General features: G+C 44.3%; 1 protein-coding gene across 15 annotated transcripts in view; it reads right to left on the bottom strand.

Annotated features, from left to right (window-relative positions):
• The window catches only part of GAS7 (growth arrest specific 7), a 229,584-nt gene that overhangs the window by 60,761 nt on the left and 142,111 nt on the right, over positions 1 to 26,712 (bottom strand). For all 15 annotated transcript variants that reach the window (XM_079134064.1, XM_079134055.1, XM_079134058.1 and 12 more), the window contains exon 2: positions 23,957 to 24,077. In XM_079134064.1, the coding sequence (XP_078990190.1) occupies positions 23,957 to 24,077 (121 nt within the window). The remainder of the gene's footprint in view (positions 1 to 23,956; positions 24,078 to 26,712) is intronic.

Below are 26,712 nucleotides of genomic sequence, written 5' to 3'. Positions count from 1 at the left end.
GCAGTATGGAGATTCCTTAGAAAACTTGGAATGGAACTACCATTTGACCCAGCTATCCCACTCCTCGATTTATACCCAAAGCTCTTAAAATCAGCATATTACAGTGATGCAGCCACATCAGTGTTTACATAAGCTCAATTCACAATAGCTAACCCATGGAACCAAACTAGATGCCCTTCAACAGATGAATGGATAAAGAAAATGTGGTACATATACACAATGAAATAATACTCAGCCTTAAAGAAAAATGAAATTATGGCATTTGCAGGATGGAGCTGGAGAACATCATGCTAAGTAAAATAAGCCAAACCCCAAAAAACCAAAGGCTGAATGTTCTCTCTGATAAGTGGATGCTAATCCATGATGGGGGTGGAGGGTAGGAAGAATGGAGGAAATTTGGATTGGGCAGAGGGGAATGAGGGGAGGGGATGGGATGTGGGGATGGGAAGGATGGTGGAATGAGACAGACAATATTACCCTATATACACGTATGACTACCGACTACCGGTGTGACTTCCATGCACAGTGAGAGGAAGGAGAAGTTGTGCTCCATTTGTGTACAATGTGTCAAAATGCATTCTACTGCTATGAAAAACTACTGAGAACAAATTAAACAAAAAAAATTTAAAAAATTAAAAAATAAGGGATTGGGCTGTTGGTGTTTTAGGCTCCAGTTCTCCTGTTCTCCAGTTTTGAATGGTGGTTTTTAAAACCCACCGCGGGGTTTCAGGAATGATTTAGGGATTCGGGGGAGGGATTAACAGTGGTAATATGATCCCCTCCTGTCTCAGGGGAAAGAAAACAGAATTGAAGGTGAGTGAGGAAAGCAGCTAGGAGGAAATTACTAGAAACAAGAGAGTGGGGGTGGGGGTCTTTGGGGAGAAGAGAGGCTGCCAGCAGGTGCAGGGGCTCCCCCTGGGAGAGGAGGGCATGCTGCGCGGCAACAGGGCACTGAGATCGGAGAGTTTACCTGCCTAGCACGGAAGCCCAGGAGGACTGGCCATTTACATGCTAGGTGAAGCTCTGTATTTCGTCAGCTGTACAATGGGGATGACGATGGGACATAGGAGGGTGTCAATGAACGTTAAGTAAGCTGACGTGTAGAGCCCCTAATGTTGGGCACAGAGCAACACAGAAAGAAGCCAGGCTGGAAATGGAAACAGTTGGGACTCCTATACGCAAACAACCTTCAAAAGAGCAAGGTGAGGCTGGGGTGTGGTTCAGAGATGATGCTTAGCATGCTGCAGCCCCTGGGTTCTACTCCCAGCAAACAACAACAACAACAACCATCCAGGAAGGAGAGCTCCTCCACAAAGCAGTCAGTTGGGGACTGGAGGACAGTACTTACAGACTCCAGCTTCTAGGGCAACTGGAAATGACCCAGGTCAGTAAGTACCAGGAGAGGAACCTTCCGGGGCTCCATGTATAGGACAGCTCTCCCAAGGGGTTCAGAGCCTCCTCCTGCAGCTCCCTGAACCATTTGTTGCCATTCCTTATCTGTAGCCTCTCTCATCAGAGCTCAAGGTGAGGAAGGAAGGGACAGGAAGCAGCAGCTTCTCTAAATAGTGCAAGTCTAAAAGTTAGGCTCTGTCGTTGTGTCCCCAGTGCTTGGTGGTGGCTTAGGTACACAAGATGGATGAACAGGTAAGTAGATGGAAGGAGCAGTCAGGGCAGGAAGTGGGGCCCCTGCTATAGACAGAAGATAAAATAGCAGAGTCTGCATGTCAGCTGCGGGGGTCTTCCTTTTAAAATAAGGTCAGTGACATTCGTTACCAGAGGGAAGACTGGGCTCCATCAGGGTCCATGTAAATGACTGAAGGACTCAGCCCACCCATTAGTCTTGGCTGGACCTGACCAACCCAAGACACAAAGACAGCTGAGAGCCTAGAGCATGGGGAGTGGAGCCAGACCAGGCCAGGCCAGGCCATCTGGAGAGAGCCACTGGGGCTCTGGCTGGGTGACCTCACTAACAGCAGGATCAACCCCATCCAGATGACCATGCCACCCACAGGGAGGGAGCCATGTCCAAGTCTTTTCCAATAAAAGGCTCCATAACCTGCTTATGATGTACTGGGCTGCTTGACAAAGTCAAGGGAAGACTGAAGTGGCAACCCAGAGCCTGAGTAACCCTGGATGGAGGCCCTTTCGCATTCTCTGGGCTTCTGTCCCCAGGGCCCTAGGTCATCCCAGGTGACCACCTACATTCCTGTTAACAGAGCCACTGCTGTGAGTGCCTCGGACCCTGTGGGAGAGGCAGAGTGGGTCAGGGTGGAAGGAATGAGGCGAGCTCTAGGATCCTCTTCCCACTCAACCCAGTCCACACACATTTTTTCCTACTGGTAACAACTCCAAGTGGACCTTTTCCACTGAAGCCAGGTAGCCAAGCGGACACAAATGTCTGAACATGAATGAAACCAGCTCCAGAGAGCTGGTCAGTGCTAGGAGTCAGTTAGCTCCCCCATCAGTGGGTCAGTGCCTGCCTATGTAGAAGAACACTTGTAAAGAGAGAGTATCATCAAAAAGTTGAAAGCCATGTGAATCTGAGCTTCAGAGCACAAACTTTGAAATAAGAATGATGGCCAGGCACAGTGGCTCATGCCTGTAATCCCAGCAGTTTGGGAGGCTGAGGTGGGAGGATTGAAAGTTCAAAGACAACCTCAGCAACTTGGTGAAATCTTGCCTGAAAATAGAATAAATAAATAAGAAGGGCTAGGATGTAGCTCAGTGGTTAAAGTGCTTTGGGTTCACTCCCCAGTACTGCAAATAAATGAATACATAAATACGTATTTAAACATTTTCAAAACAGTGAGCCAGGTAGGAGTTACTAATTTTAAACGGTTACTTTCAGACTTCATTTCTCCTTGTCAAGACTGCCTGCATTAGAAGCAATGCATGGGAAAAGCCACAAGGAAGCCCTGGACCTAGGCCACTAAACATGGGGGGAATCTGTGGCGAGCCCATCTTTAAGCCTTGGTCATCCCTTGGTGGTCTCCTGCCTCTGGCTTGACCCATTTCCTTGGCCCTGTGCTCACTCTCTGCTGCCCCCAGTGGCCATAGGGTGAAATAACCACAGGCACCAACCCAAAGGAGAAAGTTTGGGGGCCTTTAGCTTCATCTGAGATTCATGCAGTCCTCTCCTCTTTATTCTGTTATATGATCCAGACACCACCTCCAAACAGGCTCCCTGGACTGAGCCACCACATTCCCTCAGCACCTCCAGTCCCACGATAGGCCCCTTATGAATGTTATCTCGCTTCATCCAGCCTGTCAGTCCTCCAGAGGTTGAGGTTCTCTTGGGCTGTGTCCTAATACCTACCAGACGGAGCAGCAGGAGCTGAGGAAGTGTATGGGCAAGAGTGGGACCATCATCCATGGGTCTCTATATTTCTGCATACGTCCCTGGTGCACCTCCTCCACTCCAAAGAATGGAGATGCTGCCACTATGGGTGCTCAGGTAGGGCTGGAGGGAAGGAGGTGCTTGGGTTAGAGCTCTCCCCGACCCCGCCCTGGAACCAGCCTCCTCCAGGCTTGCTTCTCACCCTGTGGGCATATCGAAGATTCCTGAATGGTCTAGTGACACCAGGAAAAACAGCTCCATTAAATCATTAAAGAAATTCTCACTCGGGAAGCATCATCCCAATCCATGTCCTACACCAGCTCCTACAAAGATCCCCTGCCCTGTTCTCACACAGCTCAGGTTTTTTTCTTTTTCTTTTCTATTTTTTTTTTTTTTTGTTGTTGTTCAGCAAATAGAAAAACATAAATGCTTCTCTCCAACATCTGCCCACAGGCCCCTGCCAAGTCAAGAACTGTAGGACCAGTCACGTCTGATCACAGGAGGCAGTAGTTTCTGAGCTTAGGCCCAGACCTCTCACCTCAGGCAGACTATAGAGTTTACCAGGGCCACTGGGTCCCAGAGTCTGTGTCCTGAACTTCAGCAAGCACAGACTCTAAGCACTGGAGACTCGAGGTCTTCAAGGGGGTCAAGCTTGGGGTGGTGGGGGAGAAGGGGAGGTAAAAGTTGAAGTTGGCAGAAGCCCTCACATGGCCTGATACCCAGGAATACTCCCTTGTCCAGTGAGACTCCTCATGCTCTGCGGAAGAAGAAAATCTGGGAACAAGGGGCTTACTTGTTGTAAGAAAGAAAAAGGTAGAATGACTACCTGGCCCTGGTGTTTAAAATACTCCTTACCTATTTTGAGGTAGTCTAAGGTCCTTAGGAATTCAGGCACTGGTGCCTTATAGACAGATACTTAAATCCCAGGTGGAGTCCTTATAACTGAATGGCCATGTTGCTCAGCCTGGTTCCTTTTTGGGAAGTAGGTATAACAATACGGTAGTCCTAGGCTTGTGATCTGTGATGTCCACATGGTACATACAGCTTCCAGCAGTTTCTGACAGAGAGCAAACCCTCACAGACTCCAAACACCAATATTCTCTCTATTCCCTTTCTCCTCTCCTTGGTTTCCCAACTTCCACCCCAGGTGCCAACTCCCTGCCTCACCCCTCTATTTCATGCCTCCATAGAGCACATCTCCTAGAGAGAGATGCAGCAGGTCTCCCTCTTACACTCCTGGGGGGAAGAGGAGACCAAATGACTACTTTAGTATTGCTGAGGCTTTTGGGGGTATTCCTTACTGAACCACAGAAACACCACTGTCGATGGCCCCCAAATTCCCACTCTAGCAACTCATGAGATCTTATGACAACCCCATGATTCACAGGGGTCAGTGGCACTGGTGCCAATTTTATAGATAACAGAGGCTGCCAACACCAATGGGACACAGTAATGGTCTCTCTGGAGCCCTCCTGGTTCTTTGACATGTGCCTGAAATGAGCAGAGCCAGGATCGGCCAGAGGATTCCTAATTCATCAACCTCCTTATACAGTGCAGACTTGCAAAGACACACAGGGAATCTCTGAGCACTTAAAGATAGATCACCTACCCCGACTTGGATTGAAGGGCAATGAGGGTTGTAGGAGGAAACATGTTGTCATTGAGCCCATAAATGTGCCCTGATGTCCTATATCATCTGGTGCAGGAAGACTGTGAGCAGGCACCAATAAAGAAACTCTACCTAATACATAACTTGGATACTGGGAATCCAGAAGTTAAGCACAGGTTCTTGGCAAAGCTCCAGTCTCATTTCCCAAATTTGGTTACTCATTCAAATCACTGGGGCTATTTATTAGAAACACAGATTCTCAGACCTGACATCTGGAGATTCTGGTTTGGCAGATTTGGACTGGAACCCAGAAATCATCATTTTTATTAAGCAATCTCAGTGATAAACGAGATATGGAAAAAAATGAATGTAGTCCATAGGAATATCACCATGGAACACCATCATTGATAAGGAGGTGCCCGGACTGGATAAAAACAAAAACAAAAACAAAACCCAGGCATCGGACTTAAGATTAGGCAAGGTACTTGGTAGCAGTAAAGGGTAAATTAAGGAACCCCGGAAAGGCCCACTGTCTCCCTCTCAACCTTCTAAAAATACCAGGTTAACATCTGTCTTTAGAGAGCCACTGCTTGGCAAAAGGCTTTGTTACAGGTTTTAGTTCCCAGGAGCACTTTACAAATTGGAGTCTGTCCTGGAACAGGTGAGAGGGGAGGCCAGGCAAGGGCCCTGAGCACTGTGGAGAGGGCAAAGTTTCCACAGAGAAGGTTCCAGAGAGTGGAAAGAGGCCGGAGGGGTGATCTAGGAAGGCCTACCCTCTCTGTTGAAGTTTCACCGTAAGTCCCAAGTGTGGAAACCCTGAGTTAGGGGACATGCAGGTGAGTTTTAATCAGCAGTGTTCCCAGGTGTTTGGCATGAGCAGAGCTGAGCAGGGAAGGCAGATGAAAGGCAGGGGGTATTCTCATTGTGACTAGGGCCTGGAGACAGTCTGGTGCCCTTTGAGACTGTCAGTCTGACTTTCTGAGCACTGGGGAGGGGCATGGGAATCTCAAAGTCTCCTCCCTGCCCTCTGGCACTTGACAGACCATCTGGGTGAGTGACTGCTTCCTACACCACATACTTTCCTATCCACCGCTCCCACCAGATACATTCTGAGGGCTGAGACTGTCAATTAATGCATCCCGGTCTCCTAGGCACCCAGCAGAATGGGCATTCAAGTAAGTGTTTGATGAATGAAGACTCACTCAAAGCAAAAACTAGAACCAAGTTCAGTAACATGGCTAATGGCTGATTTAAAAAAGCACGCCTGTGTGTGTGCACGTGTGTAGATAAAAAGAAAGATAAAGAGACAGAAAGACTTAAAAGGGGCCAGGCAGAGAAGGTTAGAGCCCCAATTCCCCTCACATTGTGTGGATTACAAAGCAGTCACAGTCCAATTTAAAAAGAGAAGAGGGGCTAGGAATGTAGCTTAGTGGTAGAGTGCTTGCCTACCATGTACCAGGCCCTGTGTTCAATCCCCAGCACTGCAAAAATAAATAAATAAAAGCCAAAAAGAGCAAAGAACACACATGAGTGGTTTTCAGAAAAACAATTATAAACAATAGATAAAAAGAAAAGATGTTCATTTTCACTCAAAATTGGGGGAACACAAGCTAAGATTCATAGATACAATTTAAAAAAATTTTTTTTAGTTGTCAACGGACCTTTATGTTATCTATTTCTATGCAGTGCTGAGGATCAAACCCAGTGCTTCACACATGCTAGGCAAGTGCTCTACCACTGAGCTACACCCCCAGTCCTAGACACTATTTCTTTTTCTTTTCTTTTTGGTACCAGGAATTGAACCCAGGGGTGGAGGGGGCATGCTTTACCATTGAACTCTATCCCAGCCCTTTTTTATTTTTTTTAATTTTGAGACAGGGTCTCACTAAGTTGCTTAGGGCCTCACCAAGTTGCTGAGGCTGGCCTCCAACTCATGACCTTACTGCTTCAACTTCTCAAGTTGCTGGGATTAGATGTGTACCACTGCACATAGCCAGATACAATTTTCTTTTCTTTTCTTTTTTTTTTGCTCATGGGATAAATTAGATTTTTCAAGACTGACAATACCTTGTCAATGAAGATCTGGAAAAACAGGCGAGTATGCCTGTCTTTGAAAGGCAATTTGAAGACCTCTATCCAAATTCCCAGTCCATCTATTCTTTGACCAAAGAACAGTTTTAGGTGTACAATGATGTTAGTGAATATATACTTTTTGGAGCATTTCTTGTTAGATGGAGAAAGCTCCCAGGAAACAACCTAAGTGTCCTCCCACAGGGCACTGGCTATGTGGTACTGACAGGATGGAATCTGCACAGCTATGAAAGTGAGGTAGGTCTGTAGCACTCATGTGAAAAGGGTCTCCAGAGCATACCAAACAGAATAAAAAAAAAAAAAAAAGAGAGAGAGAGAGAGAAATTACACTCCATTTATGTATGATCTATCAAGATGTATAAATGGATTCTACTGTCAGGAACAACTAATTAGAACAAATAAAAAAAAAATTTTAAAGTCCTCACCTTTACAGAAGGGTGCAAGTAAAACATAAGCTTACGTACACATGGAAAATTGCTGATATAAATGAAAACATTTGATACTGGCTCATCCATTTGGTATGCTGGCTTATACCAAAGTAGAAAGACTATATGCTTACAGTATGCCCCATTTGACTGCTTTACCATGTTTAGCACCCCCACATCTGTGGTTTCACTTTTTCCAGTTTTAGTTACCTAAGGTCAACCATGGTCCAAAAATATTAAATAGAAGATTCCAGAAATAAACAATTCATAAGTTTTAAATTGTATACCATTCTGAGGATCGTGATGACATCCTGTATCATCCTGCTCCATTACACCCAGGAACAAAGTATACACATCGTTCAGTGTATCCATACTGTAAATACTACCCACCTGTTAATGTTCAGATCAACTGTCACAGTATCAAGGTAACTGTGTCTAAGTAACCTGTTATGCTACTTAATAACTGCCCCAAAGTGCACTAACAGCAATGCTGGCAATTCAGATATGCCAAAGAGAAGCTATAAAGTGCTCCCTTTAAGTAAACAGTTGTAATTAAAATATTTAAAGAGAGATCACATTCACATAACTTTATTATAGTATAATGCTATAATAATTCAATTTTATTACTGTTGTCCTTAATCTCTTCCTGTACCTAATTTATAAATATATCAGACATATATGAAAAAAGCCCAGTCTCTCTAGTGCTTGATACTATCTGTGGTTTTGAGCGTCCTCTGTTGGTTCTGGAACATATCCTCCATGGATAAGAGTGGGCTAATATACAAGGGAAATTCCCATGATAGAAAGATAGATGAAAATGTTGTGGCATTGGTGCAGGAATGAAGAGAAAGATCCATGGGAAAAGATGGACAAGAAACAGCCAGGCAGACTAGTTTAGCACAGGGTAAAGAAGTACTTAGCAGGACAATGGTAGAAGGCAGAAATAGTCAACAAATACTCTTTGAACACGGGGCAAATATGATTTCCTAGTCCTTCTGTCATGTGGCCTCATGAGCTTCTATTAAATGTCCTTTGTAAAAACTAGTGTGAGTGGCTTTCTGGCTTTATAACAAGAAAAAACCTGCTCAAGGGCACTCACTGAGTCACATTGGCTCATCCAGGGGGCATTAGATTGGTCTCTGGAATATTCTTCTGTGACACTACTGAATTGTGGATTTGCACCAAACCCCAGGAGGACTTTCAGAACCTTTACACAGAAAAATCATACTGCTCAACTGCTCAGAAACTTCTCCATAAACCAGTATTTTCTACTCATATATCACCTTTTTTGTGATTGTTGTTTATTTTCTGAGAAACTTGGCATTTATTAACTTTGGTCACACTGCCTTGCTAATCCTTATATAGAAGACTTTCCAGTAAAAGGTGTGACTTTAGGTTTATAAATAATGCTCGAAATCACTGAGAGTGTTGCTTTTCACAGGACTGGGGAAATTGTCAGAAAAATCTAAAATTATTTTAGGAAGTGGAAATAGGCAAAAATCTCTTTGAGGTAGCCACAGAGGTACCTGAAAACCTGCTGGATTCCCAAGGAAAGTCATTCAGCCCCAGAGACACAAACCCTCTCCCCTGACACCACTCCAGGGCCCATGCTTTTTCAGGACCATAGGAGACATCCTTATCACGAACCAGTACTGCAAAACATGTATAAAAATTCTCAACAAAAATCTCTTCTCAAGCTCTTCTCACACATCAAGAAGGGGCATTTGGGACAGAGTAGACCATGCAAAATGGATATGAAATAGGTAGCATTTTAGAACTGAATGAAATAAAATTCCATGAGAAATTGCACAAGCAGGTTTAGAAACCTCTGTAGCCAGGTGTGGTGACTCAAGAGGCAAGTTCAAGGCCAGCCTGGGCAACTCAGCAAGACCCTGTCTCCAAATAAAAAAACTAAAAAGGCTGAGGATGGAGCTCAGTGGTACCCCCAGGTTCAATGGCTGGTACTGCAAAGGGGAAAACAAAACAAAACTTTCTGCAAAGAAATCTGAGAATTTCATCTATTCTTCATCTATTTAGCAAGATGCTAGGGTGCTAGGAGGAGGGGTAGTTTTCAAGGAGGGCTTCAAGTAGAGTTACTCAGACTCCAGAGCACCACAGCATCACCCGGAGGGCAGGTTAAAATTCAGATCACAAGCCTGACCTCCAGTTTCTGATTCTTGGGGCCTGGCCTGGGGATTTGAATGATCAACAAATATCAGGTGATGCTATGCCGCTGCTTGGAAAGACCACTGTGGGAACTGCTGGCCTTGGACTGGGGAAGTGGCTCAGTAGCAAAGCGCTTGCCTAGTAGCATGAGTTCTAGGGTTTGATCCCCAGCACTGCAATCAATCAATTAATCATAAGGCCAATCATTTCTGGTCTTAAGACAAGAAAGGATAGTTACCAGTAGTGTAGGTGCTACTTCATCCAGGTGTCAGCAGTAGGGTGATTAAAAACATATAAAAGCCCAAGAATTAAAACCACCCAAGAACTATGCCTAACTTGAATGTACCCTCTGCTCAGTTCATTTCCACCAATCAGGTAGTGCTGCTGGAAATGACAGCAGTTCTTTTTTCCCCCTCCTGGATGACGTCCTTCCTACAACACAGCCTCTAACAAAACCAGGCTGTCCCAAACCCCTGGCAATGACATTGTTTATTTTTATACCAACAGGGCAGGGAAAGCCCCAGAATCTGCACAGAACATGTGCCCAGGCAAAATTCCAGGGCCTTGTGCTGTGAGACCTAAAGGTCTTATGAGGTTGTTGAAAGCAAACCAAAAAACACATGTGGGCAGGGTGTATGGTGGTTCTATGTGTGCTACATGTGTGCATGACAGGATCAGGCATGCTTTCCTTGTGGAAAAGCAAAAAATCACTGTGAAAATGTTGCCAGCATGAGCAGAGTCAGAAATCTAAATAAAAATAAAAAAACAAGTTTTGAATAATTAAAAAAAAAAAAAGCAAATGGTTAAAAGAACCAAACCAAACCAACAAACCACCACCACCAACACCAAAAATAACTGCAGAAACTATATCAATGCCAGATTTGCCTGTAAACCCAGCAACTCAGGAGGCTGAAGTAGGAGGATCCCAAGTTCAAGACCAGGCTGGGCAATTTAGTGACATCTTATCTTGCAGGAAAATAATAAAAAGGGCTAGAATGTAGCTCAGTGACAGAACAACCTGGGTTCAATCCCCACTCCTGCCAAAAGAGGAAGGGAGGAAGGAGGAACAAACAATCTGTATCAAGCTGATCCAAGAGAGTTAAGGAAAGAATGAACCCAATAGGGCAGATTCAAAGTGTTTGATTTGAGGTTTTCATCTTTATCATCAGGACCCCCATGAGATCCCCACAATCTAGCTACTAATGAGTTAAAGCCTGACTCTGTTTTAGGGAAAGGGGCATGTTGTGCCCATAGTCTATCCTTACAAAAGACCACTGGATGAATTCTTGTCTCTCATCATTAAAGGAGCCATTTCTTCTGGGGAGGAAGGTGTCTTTAGTCATGCACATAGTTAACCCGTTGGCAAGGGGACAGGAACCTTGGTAAACCACAGTCCATGATCTGTCCAAGGACAATAAGACCCCTGTGCATTTTGGTGGACCCAGTGCATGGCTCAGCAAACGCTCACAGGGAGTGGGCAAACACAGGCATCTTGCATGACTAACTTCTCACCCCACTTTCTTCCTCCCACACCTCTTGGAAGAGCACTGCCTACTTTGGAATCGGACTCGGATTGAAATAACAAAAAGCTGTTACTGCACTCCAAGATCTGCCTCCAACAATAAAGATCTCACCCACGGGAAATCCTGGCAGCTTTACATATGGAAGAACATTCCCAAACAGCGGTGGGTGATGAGCATGTTGGGCTTGCAACTCATGGTTTTGCAAATTTTTTTTGAGCCGGAAGGAACCTTTAGAGGTGTATTCACGCAGGAAGGAAAATCAAGGCCAGCCCACAAGGAAAGTCCCATTTAACAATCCATATCCACGTCAGGAAGGCTTCGGTCTTTGCAAGTATGTAGCTGTTTGCATTGTTTGCCCACACCTGCCCTGCAAGAAGCCATCCAAGTGGGTAATTAGAACTGGGCACAAAGAAGTCATTTAAGCAAACACTTGTTGCTTGAAAATCAATTCACATGGTCCTTGCCCACTCACTTATTAGAATCTAACCTACAGATAATTTCCAGTTGTGCTAGAATTTTCACTGACTCCATTATCTGACCTTCTGAATAGCTACACTCGTTAGATCTGTCCAAACTGAGCTGGGCATGGTGGCACACACCTGTAATTTCAGTGACTCAGGAGGCTAAGACAGGAAGATCACAAGTTCAAGGCCAGCCTTTAGCAATATCCTGTCAGAAGAATGAGTTTAAAGGTTCCTCTTGCAACTGATGCTTCATAACCACTGACCAGTCAGTAGTTTCTCCCAGATTCTTTATTCTCTTACTTGATCCTTGTTCATCATCTCCCACTTCCAAATGCATTCATAAAATATCTTCCCAACTTTGTGTCTGATGCTGCTTCTCACCTGCAATATTTGATGCAAAACCAAAAAGCTGTGTCTGAACACAGGGCTAAAAAAAACTCAAACACCTACAGAAGTGGACATGAACAATACATGTATGAAGCCCAACAAGCAGAAAAAATAGCACAAGGCAAGAGGATTTTCTTAGCTCCGCCTAGCTGTGTTCAGGCTGGGTTTTAGTTCGTTTTTCATCGCTGTGACCAAAATACTTGAGAAGAAACAATTTATAGGAGGAAAAGTTTATTTTGGTTTCAGAGGTTCAGTCCATGGTCGGCCAACACCACAGCTCTGGGCTCGAGATGAGGCAGAACATTATGACAGAAGAGTGTGGCAGAGGAAATAAGCTCAGGACACGATGGCCAAGAGGCAGACAGCAAATTCCACTCTCCAGGAACAAACATAAGCCCAAAAGGCACAGCCTCCAGCCACACGCTACCTGCCTACAGTTATCACCCAGTTAACCCATATTAGTGAATTAATCTGTTGATTGGTTATACCTCTCATAATCCAGTCATTTCACCTCTGAAAATTCTTTCATGGTTTCACACATGAGCTTTTGGGGGACACCTCATATCTGAAACATAACAGGTGGGTCCCAGAGGACCACACCTCACTATTTTTTTTTTTTTTTAACTGAGATCAAGCATCCAGTTGTTATTTTTTCAATGTTGGCAATTAATTGAATGTTGTTAAGAACTATATACACAGAATAAAATGTTTCTGTGGGCAGTCTAGTCCACAGACAATCCAGCACGGGACATCCACTGTACCGTCCATTTTTTAAAAATTATTATCATTATTATTATTTTTTTCTGTCCTATCTTTGTAGACAGTTCGCCAGGATTCCAGAAGAGCTGATGCTGCCCAACTATCACTTCCCATCCCCCATCCATGACACTATAATGCCATTTCTCTAGGAATTCGGTCTTTATAGACCAGCACTTTTTAAACATTGACCCAGAATAATTGTGCATATTTTTGGGGTAAAGTTTAATAATTCGACACAAGTATACAATACAAATATCAAATGAGGAGAATTAGGATTTCTATATCCTTCAATAAAGACTTTTGTTTTGGTACCATTGAGTCACATGCCCACCTTTTTTATTTTTTATTTTGAGACAGGGTCTCCCTAAGTGGCTTGGGGCCTTGTTAAAGTGCTGTGGCTGGCTTTGAACTTGCAATCCTCTCGCCTCAGCCTCCTGAGCTGCTAGAATTACAGGCATGTGCCACCATACCCAGCTACTTATCATTTCTTTGTGTGGGAATTCTTATTGCTGTCTTCCAGTTCTTTATAAAATATGTAATAAGGTTTTGTAAACTGTATTCACTGCAGAAACAGAACTCATTCCAACTACCTACCTATGCCTTGGTACCCATCACTCTCCCTCTAGAGCTTCTCCCCACCACCCTGCCTAGACTCTACTAACCACTATTCTACTCTATTTCCAAAAAATCAATTTCTCTGGCTTCCACATGAGTGAGAACGTGCTGTATTTGTCCTTCTGTGCTTGGCTTATTTCCACATAACACAATGTCATCTAGTTCCATTTAGTTGCTGCAATGATCAAATTTTCATCCTCTTTTAAATGAATGAATAAGATTCATGTGTGTGTGTGTGTGTGTGCGTGTGTGCATGTGTGTGTGTGTGTGTGTGTGTGTGTGTGTGTCTTACTATCTTTGCCCACTTATCCATCAGTGGACACCCTGTTTGATTCCATACCTTGGTTTTTGTGAACAATGCAATAAACATGGGAGTGCAGGTATGTCTGATATACCAATTTCATTTCCTTTGAATATACATAGCTAGTACAGGGATTGCTAGATCAGCGCTTTTTAATAAGAATCCAAATGTTAGGCATGGTGGCACAGCCCTGTAATCCCAGTGACTCAGGAGACTGAGGCAGGAAGAACCCAAAATTTGAGGCCAATCTGGGCGACTTAGTAAGACCCTGTCTCAAAATAAAATAAGACCAGATGGGGGTGTAGCTTAGTGGTAGAACACTTGCCTAGTATGTGTGTGACCTTGGGTTCAATTCCATGTACTGCAAAAAATTAAAAATGAAAAGTTCAAACCCAGCAAACATCAATCCTTATGGGTACAGAGTTCACAGTTGTTCTGAACTTTCTTTGCCCTTTAACAAATTAATATTGGTCAATGTACTGACTGGTAGAGATCCTGCTCCATCCTATGGATGAGCTCCACCATGCTCTTGGATGCTGTCAGCCCTGACTAGGCCACGGGTTCTTCACTACAGTGAATGGTGAGGAGACAGTGACTATATGCTGGCACATGCTTCCTAACCAAAGTAGAGATTGACAATAGAGTCCACACATGATTTCGTTATCTTTTTTTGTAAATGGCAGAAATGATGAGTTATAAAACAACTATGTCTCAGTCTAAAAATCTTCAGAGAAGAGAAAAATGGAAGAAGAAGCTTTACAACTCCTCTAAACCTCCACGGCCTAAACTGCTGACACTCGACTCAAAGGCAAGGATGCTATTTATCTTGTCCAGATGCCAAGGGACTCACCCTGAAGGTATGAATGAAAATGGTGTGAGCCCCACGTTCCTTAACTACTTAGAACAAAGCTGACACCAGAGTCCATGTTTAATTTCTTTTTTTTTTTTTTTTCTTTTTTCTTTAATGGTAAAAATGCTGAGATCAAAACACTTTTTGAGCTATGGACTCAAAAGCTTTGAAATTATAAGACCTGCCACTGTTTCTTGTTAAACAGATAAGAATAAAGGCTGGAAAATATACACAAGTCAGCTACCCAGATGGCCTTAAAAATATAAACATCAGTCAGGTGAAGGGCCTACCTTGGCAGCTTCTGGCTCATTCTGAATCTTGTCACCATAAAATTGAGTTATTTGTTTTCTAGTAGCTCTTCCATGGCATCCTACTTTAACTACAATAGTTTATGAATATACAACCTTTAACCTTGGAACTACGAGGCATGTTTACCTATTTCAAGAATATTGCATTTTCTCATTGTATTTCTGGAAGTGAAAATTAGATCTAAATTTGTTTTTCAATGTTATAATATTGGATTCATTGCTCTTGCAATAATTTGGATCCTAAATGTCCCACAAAGGTCCATGTATTGAAGGTTTGGTTGCCTATCTGATGCTTTTGGGAGGTGGAGGAACCTTTAGGAGGCGGGGCATGTGGAAAGAAGTTAAGCCATCAGATGCATAGCTTCAAATGGGATGTTGGAACTCCAGCTCCCTTGTCTTTCTATTTTTGCTTCCTGGACACCATGAGGCAAACAGGCCTCCTCCCTATGTACTCCTGCTCTCATGTCCTGTGCTCCCACAGGCCCCAGGCAACAGGGTCACACAACCATAGATTGAAATTTCTGAAACCATAAGCCCAAATTAATCTTTCTTCCTTATAAGCTGATTGTTTCAAGTGTTTTGTCATAGTGATGGAAAGCTGACTAACAACTACACTTCCATCAGTTTTGTTGTTACTAAGTCTCCTTGCAAGTAAAAAAAAAAAAAAAAAAAAAAGTGGCAATGACTATTAGAAAACATAAAGCAAAAATTTTTATTCTTTCCAAATAGCGGATTCTGATTCAGTAGATCTGTGATTGGTATTTTTTTTTTTTTAAACTCCATTCCTTAGGTGCTTCTGATGTGCACTAAACTCTGAGAACTGAGCAGAAGGAATTTCCAACCAAGGTGTCTAAGGAACTATTTCTGAAGGCCACCAAGAAAATCACACATTTGCCCACAATCCCTATATATGTCAATTTTTAATAACACTTCTAAGGCAACATAATTTACATGTCACAAAATTCACTGTAAGAGCATATGATATGGGGTTTTTTGGTATGTTCATAGAGTCGTGAAATCCTCACATTATCTAATTATAATGCATTTTCATCACCTCAACCCTGTGCTCATTAACAGTCACTTTCCACTCATTCCATCCTCCAGCCCCTGGCAACCACTAATCTACTGTCTGTTTCTATGGATTTGCCTATTCTAGGCATTTCGTATAAATAGAAGCATATAGCACATGGCCTTTTGTGTCTGTCTTAGCTTCGCCTGATGTTTCCAAGGTTCACCGTGTTGCAGCAAACGTGGTTCCTTTCTTGCGGCTAAATTCCATTTTGTGCATGTACCATGTTTTATTTATCCATCCATCAGTTGATGGACACTGTGCGTGTTTCTGGCCATCATGAGACTGCTGAAGTGCATGAAGTTCACACGTGTTTTTGTGTGGAAACAACTTTTCAATTCTCTTGGGCACATGCTAGGAGTAAAATTGCTGGATTATATTCCACACATTTCTTTATGCCCCACTTCCCCAGCTGAACTTTTTGCTGCTAATCAGTGACTCTGATCAATAGCTAAGAGGTGCATCCTCACATTGTTTACCAAGAAGTCTTTCCCAAGTAACTCAGCTTCTCAGAATAGAGAAAACTACAAAATCCGTCTCCTTTGTCTTTTGACTTTTGTGGATCTTCAACTTTTTGAAGATAACCCATTAATATTCACCACAAAGTAGACTCAGTAACCCACTAGTATTCACCACAAACTAGAGATTATTGGTCTTAAAAACTGGTGGAAATGAGGGGTGCAATCTATATTTAAATATTACCTAAACATTGCAAACTTAAATGGATGCTCTGGAAGAAAGAGCAAATCCCACACTGAAGCAGATTAACAGCAAGCTGTCGAGTCAACAGCCTTCCACAAAGAGTTCACTAAAGAAAAACCATAAAGCCAAAATAAGGATCACACGCAAGTATGCTGACTTGCATGTATGCGTGCACACACACATACATACACACACACAAAAAAAAAAAAAGAAAAGAAAAGAAAACCACAAAACCTAATTTCATCAATCGAATGTGCCAAACACAAACATCTTTTTAGGCTCACATTTGTTCAACACAGATGGACAAAAGAAAACAGACTGGTGTTTTTGGGCGTAGAAGCTTCTTGGGGTAACTTTTATTAACAGGGAATTATCAGGGCTGTTCTATTTGGGGATTTAGAAAAGTATCCAATTATTTGTAACAAAGAAAAACTCAAGGAATGCTTTTTTAAAGTGTTCTTCTGGAAAACTCACATTAGTTCCTGGTGTAATAAAGTTAAATTGGAATCTACCCATTTAAAGAAAAATTAAAACAAGAAATCAAGAAAATTACTATTTGGCAAATGAGTCCAAAAGCTCAAAATCTGGTTTAGGCCATATCAGATTTCAATCGCAAACATAATAAAACCTTTATAGACAAAGACTCATTGTCAAAAGAGCTTAAAGACAATTGCCAGTTCCTTTGGGTTTCAGTTGATGCTCAAACGAGATGGGTAGGTAATCTCTTAAAACTGTTTTTTCCAGTGACCTTCCTTATCTACTAATCCATGAGCTCACCTATCCTTATGCCCAGATAAGTCACTGACCCCATGCCCGTCCTTCTAAATGCTGAGACAAAAACAAAACAAGACAAAACAAAAACCCAAAACCAACCAACCAACCAACCAAACAAACAAACAATAAAAACCCCCTGAAGACTGGGAATCCCATCATAGGCTGGCTTACTTGCTGCCAGGAAACCTTGAGCAAACACCTTTATCACATGGAGAACAAAATGAATGGGTTTTATTTGTTAGGCCAGGGATATCAAACTTCTTCCACCAAGGGCCAGACATAATTATTTTAGACTGTATATGCCCCACAGTCTCTGCTGCAGTTATGCAAGTCTGCCATCACCGTGCAAAGCAGCCATAGCCAGCAGAGAAACAAAAGGGCAAGACTGTGTTCCAATAAAGCTTTATTTATAGTCAGACATGGTGGTGCATGCCTGTAATCCCAGTGGCTCAGGAGGCTGAGACAGGAGGATTGTGAGTTCAAAGCCAGCCTCAGCCAAGTGAGGCATTAAGCAACTCAGTGAGACCCTGTCTCTAAATAAAATACAAAATAGGGCTGGGGATGTGGCTCAGTGGTCGAGTGCCCTGAGTTCAATTCCCGGTACCACCCTCACTCCAAAATTCACCTTTCTTTACAAAAGTGGGCCTTGAGTTGAATTTGGCCTGTGGGCTGTATCACTGTGGTAGATGATTTGGAAGGTGATCCCTAGGATGGCTATGCTTAGGTCACAAGGCTCCACTCTCCTGGGATTTGTGCTCTTCTCAAGGAGACCCAAGGGATCTTGTCTGTCCCTTCCTCCAAGAAGGCAGATCTGTATGAATCAGAAAGCAGGCTGTCACGATATCTCCTGGAACCTTGACCTTGGACTTCTCAGGCTCCTGAACTTTGAGAGTGAATTCTGTGGTTTATAAGCCACACCATCTATGGCATTTTGTTAAAGGAGCCTGACCAGACTAAGTCCTGTAACACGAACCCTCTGGATGGGGTAGGCTACAGGTACCAGCTCACTCTCCGTGAACCACAACAGTCCCAAGGTAGCCAAAGCATTGACTTTGGTGGAGAATGAAGGACTTTCCTAGACGCTGCAGGACGACCCATTTCCTGATACCAGAACCCCTGGAGTTCCTGGGGCTGAACTCCGCCACTCTGCAGGACAAAACACCCAGGGGAGCCACCAGCTGTGGGGAAATAAGGGCGATGGGGACTTCCCAAAGTTACATGAATCATGCTGATGGCTTTGGTGAGTGTATATGAAAGCAATAGCCTTATTACATTAACTTACCCACTGAAACTTCCTGTTAGCCATCTGGCTCATTTCCTAGACATCATCTACTAAATAATCTGCACTTTCCCCAGTGACTTCAACCATCACCCTACCATAAATCTGATCTGTACTTCAGTGTGTCTCTGCCTTCCCCTCTCTTGGCAATCTTTTCTCCCTTGCCTTTCATGACACTGCTGTTCCTGGATTCTTCATATTTGGTAATTCCTTTAAAGTCTCCTTTGGCCCCTCCCTTAAACCATGTGCTACAGGGATCTCTCCTGTAGGCCTGCCCTGGGTGACCTCAGCAGCTCTCTGCTAAAGAAACACAAATTCTAGACTATCCCATGCGGTTTTGCGGGTTGGTCTGCACAATGGTGATCAGCCCAAGGGAAAAAATAGGGGTGAAATCCATTCTGTCCTCTGCATGCCTGGCTATGCAGCCATAGGGCTCCCCCAAACTCCCATGGCTCAGATGTCCCTTGAGTCACAGATCCATCCATCCAAAAAACTGCTACTCATCTCCCGCTCAAGGTCCCCCCAGGAAGCATAAACCCAACATGGATTCCTTTTCTTTCTTCCAAACCTGCTCTCTGGCATCCCCTATGCATGGCAAGAAACCAGCAAGAATCCAAGCTCTCCCTGTTCCTGACCTGCCACACACTGCCTGACAGATTCCACCTTCTCCTTTCTAGCTACTGCTGTAGACTGCTGTTTGACCTCAATATTTCTCTTCTCATTTAGGTTGTCAGAATCCATGCTTCCTGCTCTTAGATCTTTCACTCTGCCACATAAGTAATCTTGTTGCAATATTCTCATCATGTTGCTCCACTGCTTGGGAACATTCCAGGGCTTCCTACTGCTCAGGGGATAAAGACCCTGCTCTTCAAAATGCCTCAAGGGGCCTTTTATAGGTCAGACCCCTAACTTTGTTTCACCTCTTTATTCCTTACCAATGCCAAGTACATATGCCAGTCTTTTTCCTGCTGCCTTGCCCTCTGCCTGGGCTATAATGTCAACTTAAGAGTGTCTGAGTTGAGGGGTCCTGCCTCAAAGGTTTGTTTGATTCCCAGATAAAGTTGACTAGTCTCTCCTTTGAGTGCCCAAATTTTGGTGCCAATACCCACAATGCTTTTTGATGTCTGTATTTCTCTGGCCCTATTACAACTATAGTCTCTGGCTGGGTGCAGTGTTGCACACCTGCAATCCCAGCGGCTCAGGAGGCTGAGGCAGGGGGATGACAAGTTCAAGACCAATCTCAGTAACTTAGCAAGGCCCTAAGTAACTTAGTGAGACCCTGTCTCAAAATAAAAAAAATAAAAAGGACTGAAGATGTGGCTCAGTGGGTAAGCACCCCTGGGTTCAGTCCCAGGTACCAAAAAGATAAAAATAAAAATAAAAGATAAAAAAGAACTGTAGTCTCTGAAAGCAGTGATGATGTCTTGCTTGACTGCGTATGCCCAGAGTCTGACACAGTGGCTAGCACTGACAGTTCCCATGCATGAAATCCTAAATGAATGTGGAAGTAAGAAGATTAGCCAGAGCAAGGGGATACAAATGTAAATGAGGCTTTCAGATGCCTATATCTGTAGGTGGCATAAAAAAGGGGACAGAACACCTATAATGCCCAAGGGCCCTCTGGGAGAGAGAAGATTAGGGATTAAGTGAGGAAGACTAGGACAGGTGGCCCTCCCTATCTGTGAGTTCTGCCTGGGTGGATTCTGCCACCCTCCAGGGACCGACAATGCTCAGTGTTAAAACATTTGTGTTGTGCTGCACACACACTGACAATTTTTCTTGTCATTATTCCCTAAATGATACAGTATAACAACTATTTATATAGCGTTGACTTTGTATTAGGTATTATGAGCAATCTGGAGATGATTGAAAGTATATAGGGAGGTGTTTGTAGGTTATATGCAAATATTATGTCACCTTATGTAAGGGACTTGAGCGTCCATGGATTTTTTTATCCAGGAGTCCGGAAGCAATCCCTGCAGATGCCCAGGTATGACTATATTTGGAAGAAAGGTAGACACAGAGGAAGAAAGGAATGGCCTGCTGTGGCTTTAACAGGGGGTGGTGGGTCTGGCGACTTGGAGGTACGGGAGAATGTGCTTTAGCGTGCAGGGGGACATGAGAGACCCAAGAGTTGGGGCAGAAACTGGGACAGGGCTGGCCCAGCAGTGAGGGACAGACACAGATGCCTCTAGGAGTCGGGAGGTGAGAAGAACACAGGTATGAGAAGAACAGTAGATACTGCAATAGGGACTTTCCTGCAGAAAGGTACCCCTCCTCCAGGAAGCCTCCCCTGACTCAATTGGCTCTCTGTGACAGAGGGTCATGGGTCTTTTCAAATAGCCTGGACTTGTCCTTCATGGTCCTTCTCAGGATTGCAGTCAAGTAGGTATTCATTTAAAATCTGTTTCCACTATAAGAAGGCAACAATTTGAGGGCAGGGATACTCTGCCTGGTACATTTTCAAGGCTCAAAAAGCATGTGTTGAATGAATGATGGCTCAAGCAATGGAGCAAATAAATGGTGAATTAAACAACTACATAATGAGTAAAGCTGGCAGTATCTAGAATGTAAGACCGAGGAGCTAAGATCCCTTCCCAGCACAAAAAAAGAAGGCAAGGAAGGCTAAGTAAGGGGTGATGGATAACCCACAACACCATGTGGGCCAACCTGTGCAGCCTTGTTATTATAAGACCCATTTAATTTGGGAATTAAAATCAGCTTTTTGTGTGTGTGTATGGATTGGGGATTGAGACCAAGGGCACTCTACCACTGAGCTACATCCCCAACCCTTTTTATTTATTTTTAATTTTGAGACAGGGTTCAAGACTGACCTGGAATTTATGATCCTCCTGCCTCAGTCTCCCCAGTAGCTGGGATTAAAGACACACACCACTGAGCCCACCTCTTTTGCATTTTTAAATGGTTGAAAAGAATCAAAAGAATGACATTTCACAACACATAAAAGTTATTTGAAATTCACACATTTCGGTATCCCTAAATAAAATTCTATTAGAACAGAGCTATATGCATTCATTTACAAATCACCTGTGGGGTTTAACGCCGCAATGGTAGAGTTGAGTAGCCATGACAGAGACCATGAACCTGAAATATTTATTACCTGGTCCTTTGGAGAGAAAGTCTGTCGACCCATGAGCTGGAGATTCCCTGAGATCACTGTACCCCAAGACATGCAAGAAAGTTCTGCCCCAGTGGCATATACTAAAGTCTGAACCCTGGAAGAAAGCTGCCAGACACCAGCTATTGATGTGGGTAAATACAGTGCTATTGATTAATGGTGGCACCCTCATGCCATCAACTATTGCCTATTACACACCCCTTAAAAAGAATGAATCAGGATGAGATGTACAAAGCATAGAAAGATGCCCACAGTACATTTCGAAAGTCATTTAATGCTGGGCACAGGGGTACATGCCTGTAATCCCAGCGGCTCAGGAGGTTGAGGCATGAGGATGGTGAGTTCAAAGCCTCAGCAACTTAGTGAGGCACGAAGCAACTCAGTGAGACCCTGTCTCTGAATAAAATACCAAAAAGAGCTGGGGATGTGGCTCAGTGCCCCATGGGCTCAATTCTCAATACCCCCCTTCCCAATAAATAAATAAATAAGGTAATTTAAAGGACAGCATGGATAGTACTTTTCAATTTATTTTAAGAGAATAAACATACATATGTGAGAGAATACAAATATCTGAAAGGAGATGTGTGATAAAAAGCTCTAGAGAACAGGACCAGGGATTTTATTGTTAATTTGAATTCTATTTGTACTCATGAAATTTTTTTACCCAAACAATATACTATTATATAATTAAAAAAAAGAAAGATAAATGAAGAGGTTGATTTGAGAAAGCCACTTTCCCCCCATCCCCTTTAGCAATGGAGTGGCTAATTTGGGACAATATATCCAAGTTCTTGATGATCACAAGATCATATAGTCCAAATTCTGCATCCCACAGGGGAAACTGCTTACAAACACGGTTCTCTGAAACTTCAAGTCTCAGATATTAGGTTGAACTGCTCATGCATTTTGAGGAAGCAGGAGATTAAGACGGTTAGAAATAGTCTTACTTCCCTTTTCCTAGAAACTCTGGTTACCTCTTCATTTAGAACACCCCAGTTGAGCTTGCAGAAGGTCAGGTTGCCAGGGGATACAAATAAACCAGATGCCCAGAGTGGCAGCTGTCAGTTTCCTTTGTGTCTCCCTTTGAACAGCAGCTGGCTCTCCAGTCACTTCCTCCCGTGAAGGCTCGGCTCACAATCATGAGCCATGTTAACGATCCCCTCCCCAGGGGCAAGAGCTGGCTATGAAGTCAGGCACAGATGGAAGAAGTGAAGAGCCTTGGCTGAGCCAACAGGGTGACTTGGGTAGAATTTCATGTTCCACCTTGGCCCACGTGTCTATGACTCCTTCCATATTTAACTTTCCTTGGGCTGATTCTCCAGGTTAACTCATGGGTAAGTCCTTGGGGAATCATGCAGGCTAAGACACTGGGCTCTTAGCTGGTTTGTCCTGCCCTGCCCTTGACCCACAACTTAAATGGTGTCCTGATAGAAGCTGCCACATGGCACGCCCTTTGATAAATCTCCTCCAGCCTATATCCAGGAATCCTGGAGTCATTTGGAAATCCAGGAAGTTCATAATACTTAGGGATGTGGGAGTGCAGACCTACTCAGCTCAGAAATGCACATGAAACCTGTGCTATCTAATAGGATAAATAATCCAGGCATAGCCCCAGCATTTACTGAAAGACATTCTGAGAAACTTCAGCCAGCGAGAGAGTTCGGTAAAGAGAAGATATTACAATAAAATCAGGGAAATTACATATTTGCAAACCCTGTTTTGGAGCATCAGTATCATTAGAATATTCAAAATTCTAAGAAAATAGGTCATAGCTTAAACTCGTTTAGCTTGATCTAAATCAGCTTTGAGATTCCTTTGGAAAACTTGGGAGATGTTGTTTGGAAACACAGCCTCGAATCCCGAGGGAGGATTCCACGAAGATGCCCAGGGTGGGTGTGAGGTTCTAGAGATGAGCTGAACCTCCAAGGGCAGACTTCCCCTGGAAGATTCTCTTGGAACTACAGCCCCAGACTTGGACCCCTAGTACCCACACTGTGGGGTAAGCAGGACTCTACTGTCGCCCCTGAGCACAGATTTTGAAGGAAAATGCCTGAAAACCAGGGGGCAGGGGTGGGATGTAATGAAAGGAGGAGAAAAATCACCCTTCCAGAAAGACAGACACTGGGCTAGTGCAGGCTGCTCCTCAAGCAGGACTCACCATTGGTGGTCGTGTTGACATAGTAACGCCGGCCCTGCGGAGACAAGTAGCTCTGCCAGCCAGGTGGAAGGACGACCGTCTGGCTTTCCTCTCCTGGCGGAGGGGGTACCATTCCAGGCTTCTGTTGAAGAGCAAACAAAAGGTCACTCAAGATTGGCATTTTTGCAACTTGTTTTTAAACCGGAAAGTCAGAGGCTGAAGAAGTTACCCTAAAATTGCTTGATGTTGGGAACAGCATGGCCCATGGGCCTCCCTGGGGGGAGGTCAGGTGACACAGGTGTGAACTCAGGGGCTGCATGAGCATGCAGCATGAGGTGCAATGGTTCCTGTGAGGGCCCTTTGCTGAAGGGACCACTCTCCTTCAGCACAGAGGGAAATGCCAGTTAGCTAGCGGAGCTGGGCTTTCTACTCCTGGGACCCCTATGAAGTCAACCACAGTGGTGTTGGGGGTGCTCAGCTTGCCAGGGGCCCCTGTCACTCTGTGTGCTCCCGCTGTGGAACTGAAGCCTAGAATCCACAGGACCACTGAGCACAGCAGCACACGAAGCCCCAGGCCTGTTGTGCAGACCTAACAGAAGTAATTAATGCAAGTCGCGACAAAGTGAGATGTAAAATATTCTATAACAACACTGGGAACCCATGAAGAGCTGGATCCAGAAAGTCCAGCTCTGGGGGATTTTTCTCACCAACTGTCCAAATCACCCTGGCAAAGAGAACTGAGATTCTAAGACAAAAGAGACACTGTCTTCACACTGACTGTAGTTACATATATTTGATTCTTTAAACCATGAAAGGTATTACTTTATTTAAAAAACAATCAGAGAAAAATATATATGTCAGAGAAACTAGATGTAAAATAGACACAAACTAAAAGGCACCTGCGATTGCTTGGTGGTGGGACATGGGTGATTGTTATTCTCTTCTTTCTATTTATCTGTTCCATCTAAATTTTCTCCAATAAGCACAAAAATGAAGGTTCTTAGATAAAGAATATTTTAAAATAGAGACTGAGGGGCCAAATGAGTCTATGCAATTGCTGGGTTTTTTGAAGAAAGCAAACTGATAAAAGTCAGAATTCTAACCACAAGAGGAGAAGGGCAGTGGGTTTCTCAGCAAAGTCGGAGTCTGTCCAGAAACGTTAAAGGCCATCAGCTCCCCCAAGACCCCCACATCCCTCAGCAGTGCCCACAGGGGTGGTTTCTTTTGGTCACTGATGACCAGTGCTTCAGAAAACAGGATAATAAATTGAAAGGGAGCCGTGGGAGACGCGCTGGCAGGCTTCTCTCCGCTTTGTGAACACAGTAACACCTCGCGTCTCTGCTTCCGGTGGCGGCCTGTGTGCCGTCAGGGGGGATGAGCAAATCCCAGCTTCTCCTGGGATCGCCAGTCAACACGGCCCGCCTCTGGCCCCGGTGTAGGTTTCATTCTGAATTTTCACAACTTAATTAAAAGCTTTCTCCTATGCCCTGGATGCTTCCGTCTTCCACACCTGCTCCTGCTAACCCACAAAGCTGCTTTGATTCCTTTTTCTAAACAAGCAACAGTGAGGTGCACAGCTGGCAGGCCGAAAGCGGCTCGGTGTCCCGCCAGGTTGTCTGCGCTCCAACACCGCATGTCCATTAAGCACAGGCACACACTTGAGCAGGGCCACTTGGGCTTCCACACGCTGCTCTGGCCTCTCCCAGATTGGAAGATGGCCAGAGTACAAGCAAGACAAATCACCTAATGATAAGTAAGGACAGAGAGAGAGAGAGAGAGAGAGAGAGAGAGAGAGAGAGAGAGAGAGAGAGAGAGAGAGAGAGAGAGAGAGAGAGAGAATTATCCCCATATAGTAGTTGCACGTGTTGGTTGGGGCAGGTGGAAGTAGTCACAGGAGGGCCAGGGGTCTTAAGAATGAGGGTTTAAAATCGGCACAGTGATGCACACCTGTAATCCCAGCAGTTTGGGAGGCTGAGGCAGGAGGATTAAAGATTGAGCCTCAGTGACTTAGCGAGACCCTGTCTCGAAATAAAAAATAGAAAGGGCTGGGGGAATGTGGCTCAGTTGTTAAGTGCCCCTGGTTCAAACTCTGGTACCCCCCCCTAAAAAAAGTGGGTTTGACTAAAGACAACTATTCTAGAATCAAAGGGCTAAGATGCCAGATCCCCTTTCCTTGAGTCTAGAATTCCAGAACATCCAAGAGGGGACAGCAACATCGGTGCTCATCTGAATAACACGTGTCTGAAATGGGAAGTTGTTCAAGGGTGTTGAGTCAGGTTCAGAAACTCGCACGGCCAGCAAAGGGCTGCAGAGGGAGGGGCCCAGAGGCACTGTGAAAACAACCTTCCAGCCCCCGGCTCAGAATGTCTCAGGGTCAGCCCTCCACCTAGGCCACAGGACAACCACATGGCCTCAGGCCAATGACAGCCAGAAATGAAAGATGCCAACATCAGCCCAGCTGTGGAAGATGCAGGGGAGATTGACAGTAATACACCTGGCAACCAGGAGAGGGTCTGCCACCAGGAGTGCTCAGTACATGGGGTTCCCATTGGAAAGGGGGTCCAAGTGGGACAAGGCTTCCCGCAGGCTCCACCATCTGTGAGGTGAAGCTCAGGAGAGGAGAGTGCACAGCCCTCCACCCCAACGTCCCCTTCACATCGGAAATGTCACCATCAACAGTTACTTCTCTGAGGTTTCTGTTTCCAAGACAACCCCAGGAACAGCTGCAGGGAAGGGCAACACATTTAGGTACAGACTAACGTGTGCTGTTGAGCAGG

The sequence above is a fragment of the Sciurus vulgaris genome (assembly GCF_902686455.1).
Source record: "Sciurus vulgaris genome assembly, chromosome: 3".
NCBI lineage: Eukaryota > Metazoa > Chordata > Mammalia > Rodentia > Sciuridae > Sciurus > Sciurus vulgaris.
The sequence above is the reverse complement of the archived record's forward strand: the minus strand, read 5'-3'. Positions and strand labels throughout refer to the sequence as shown.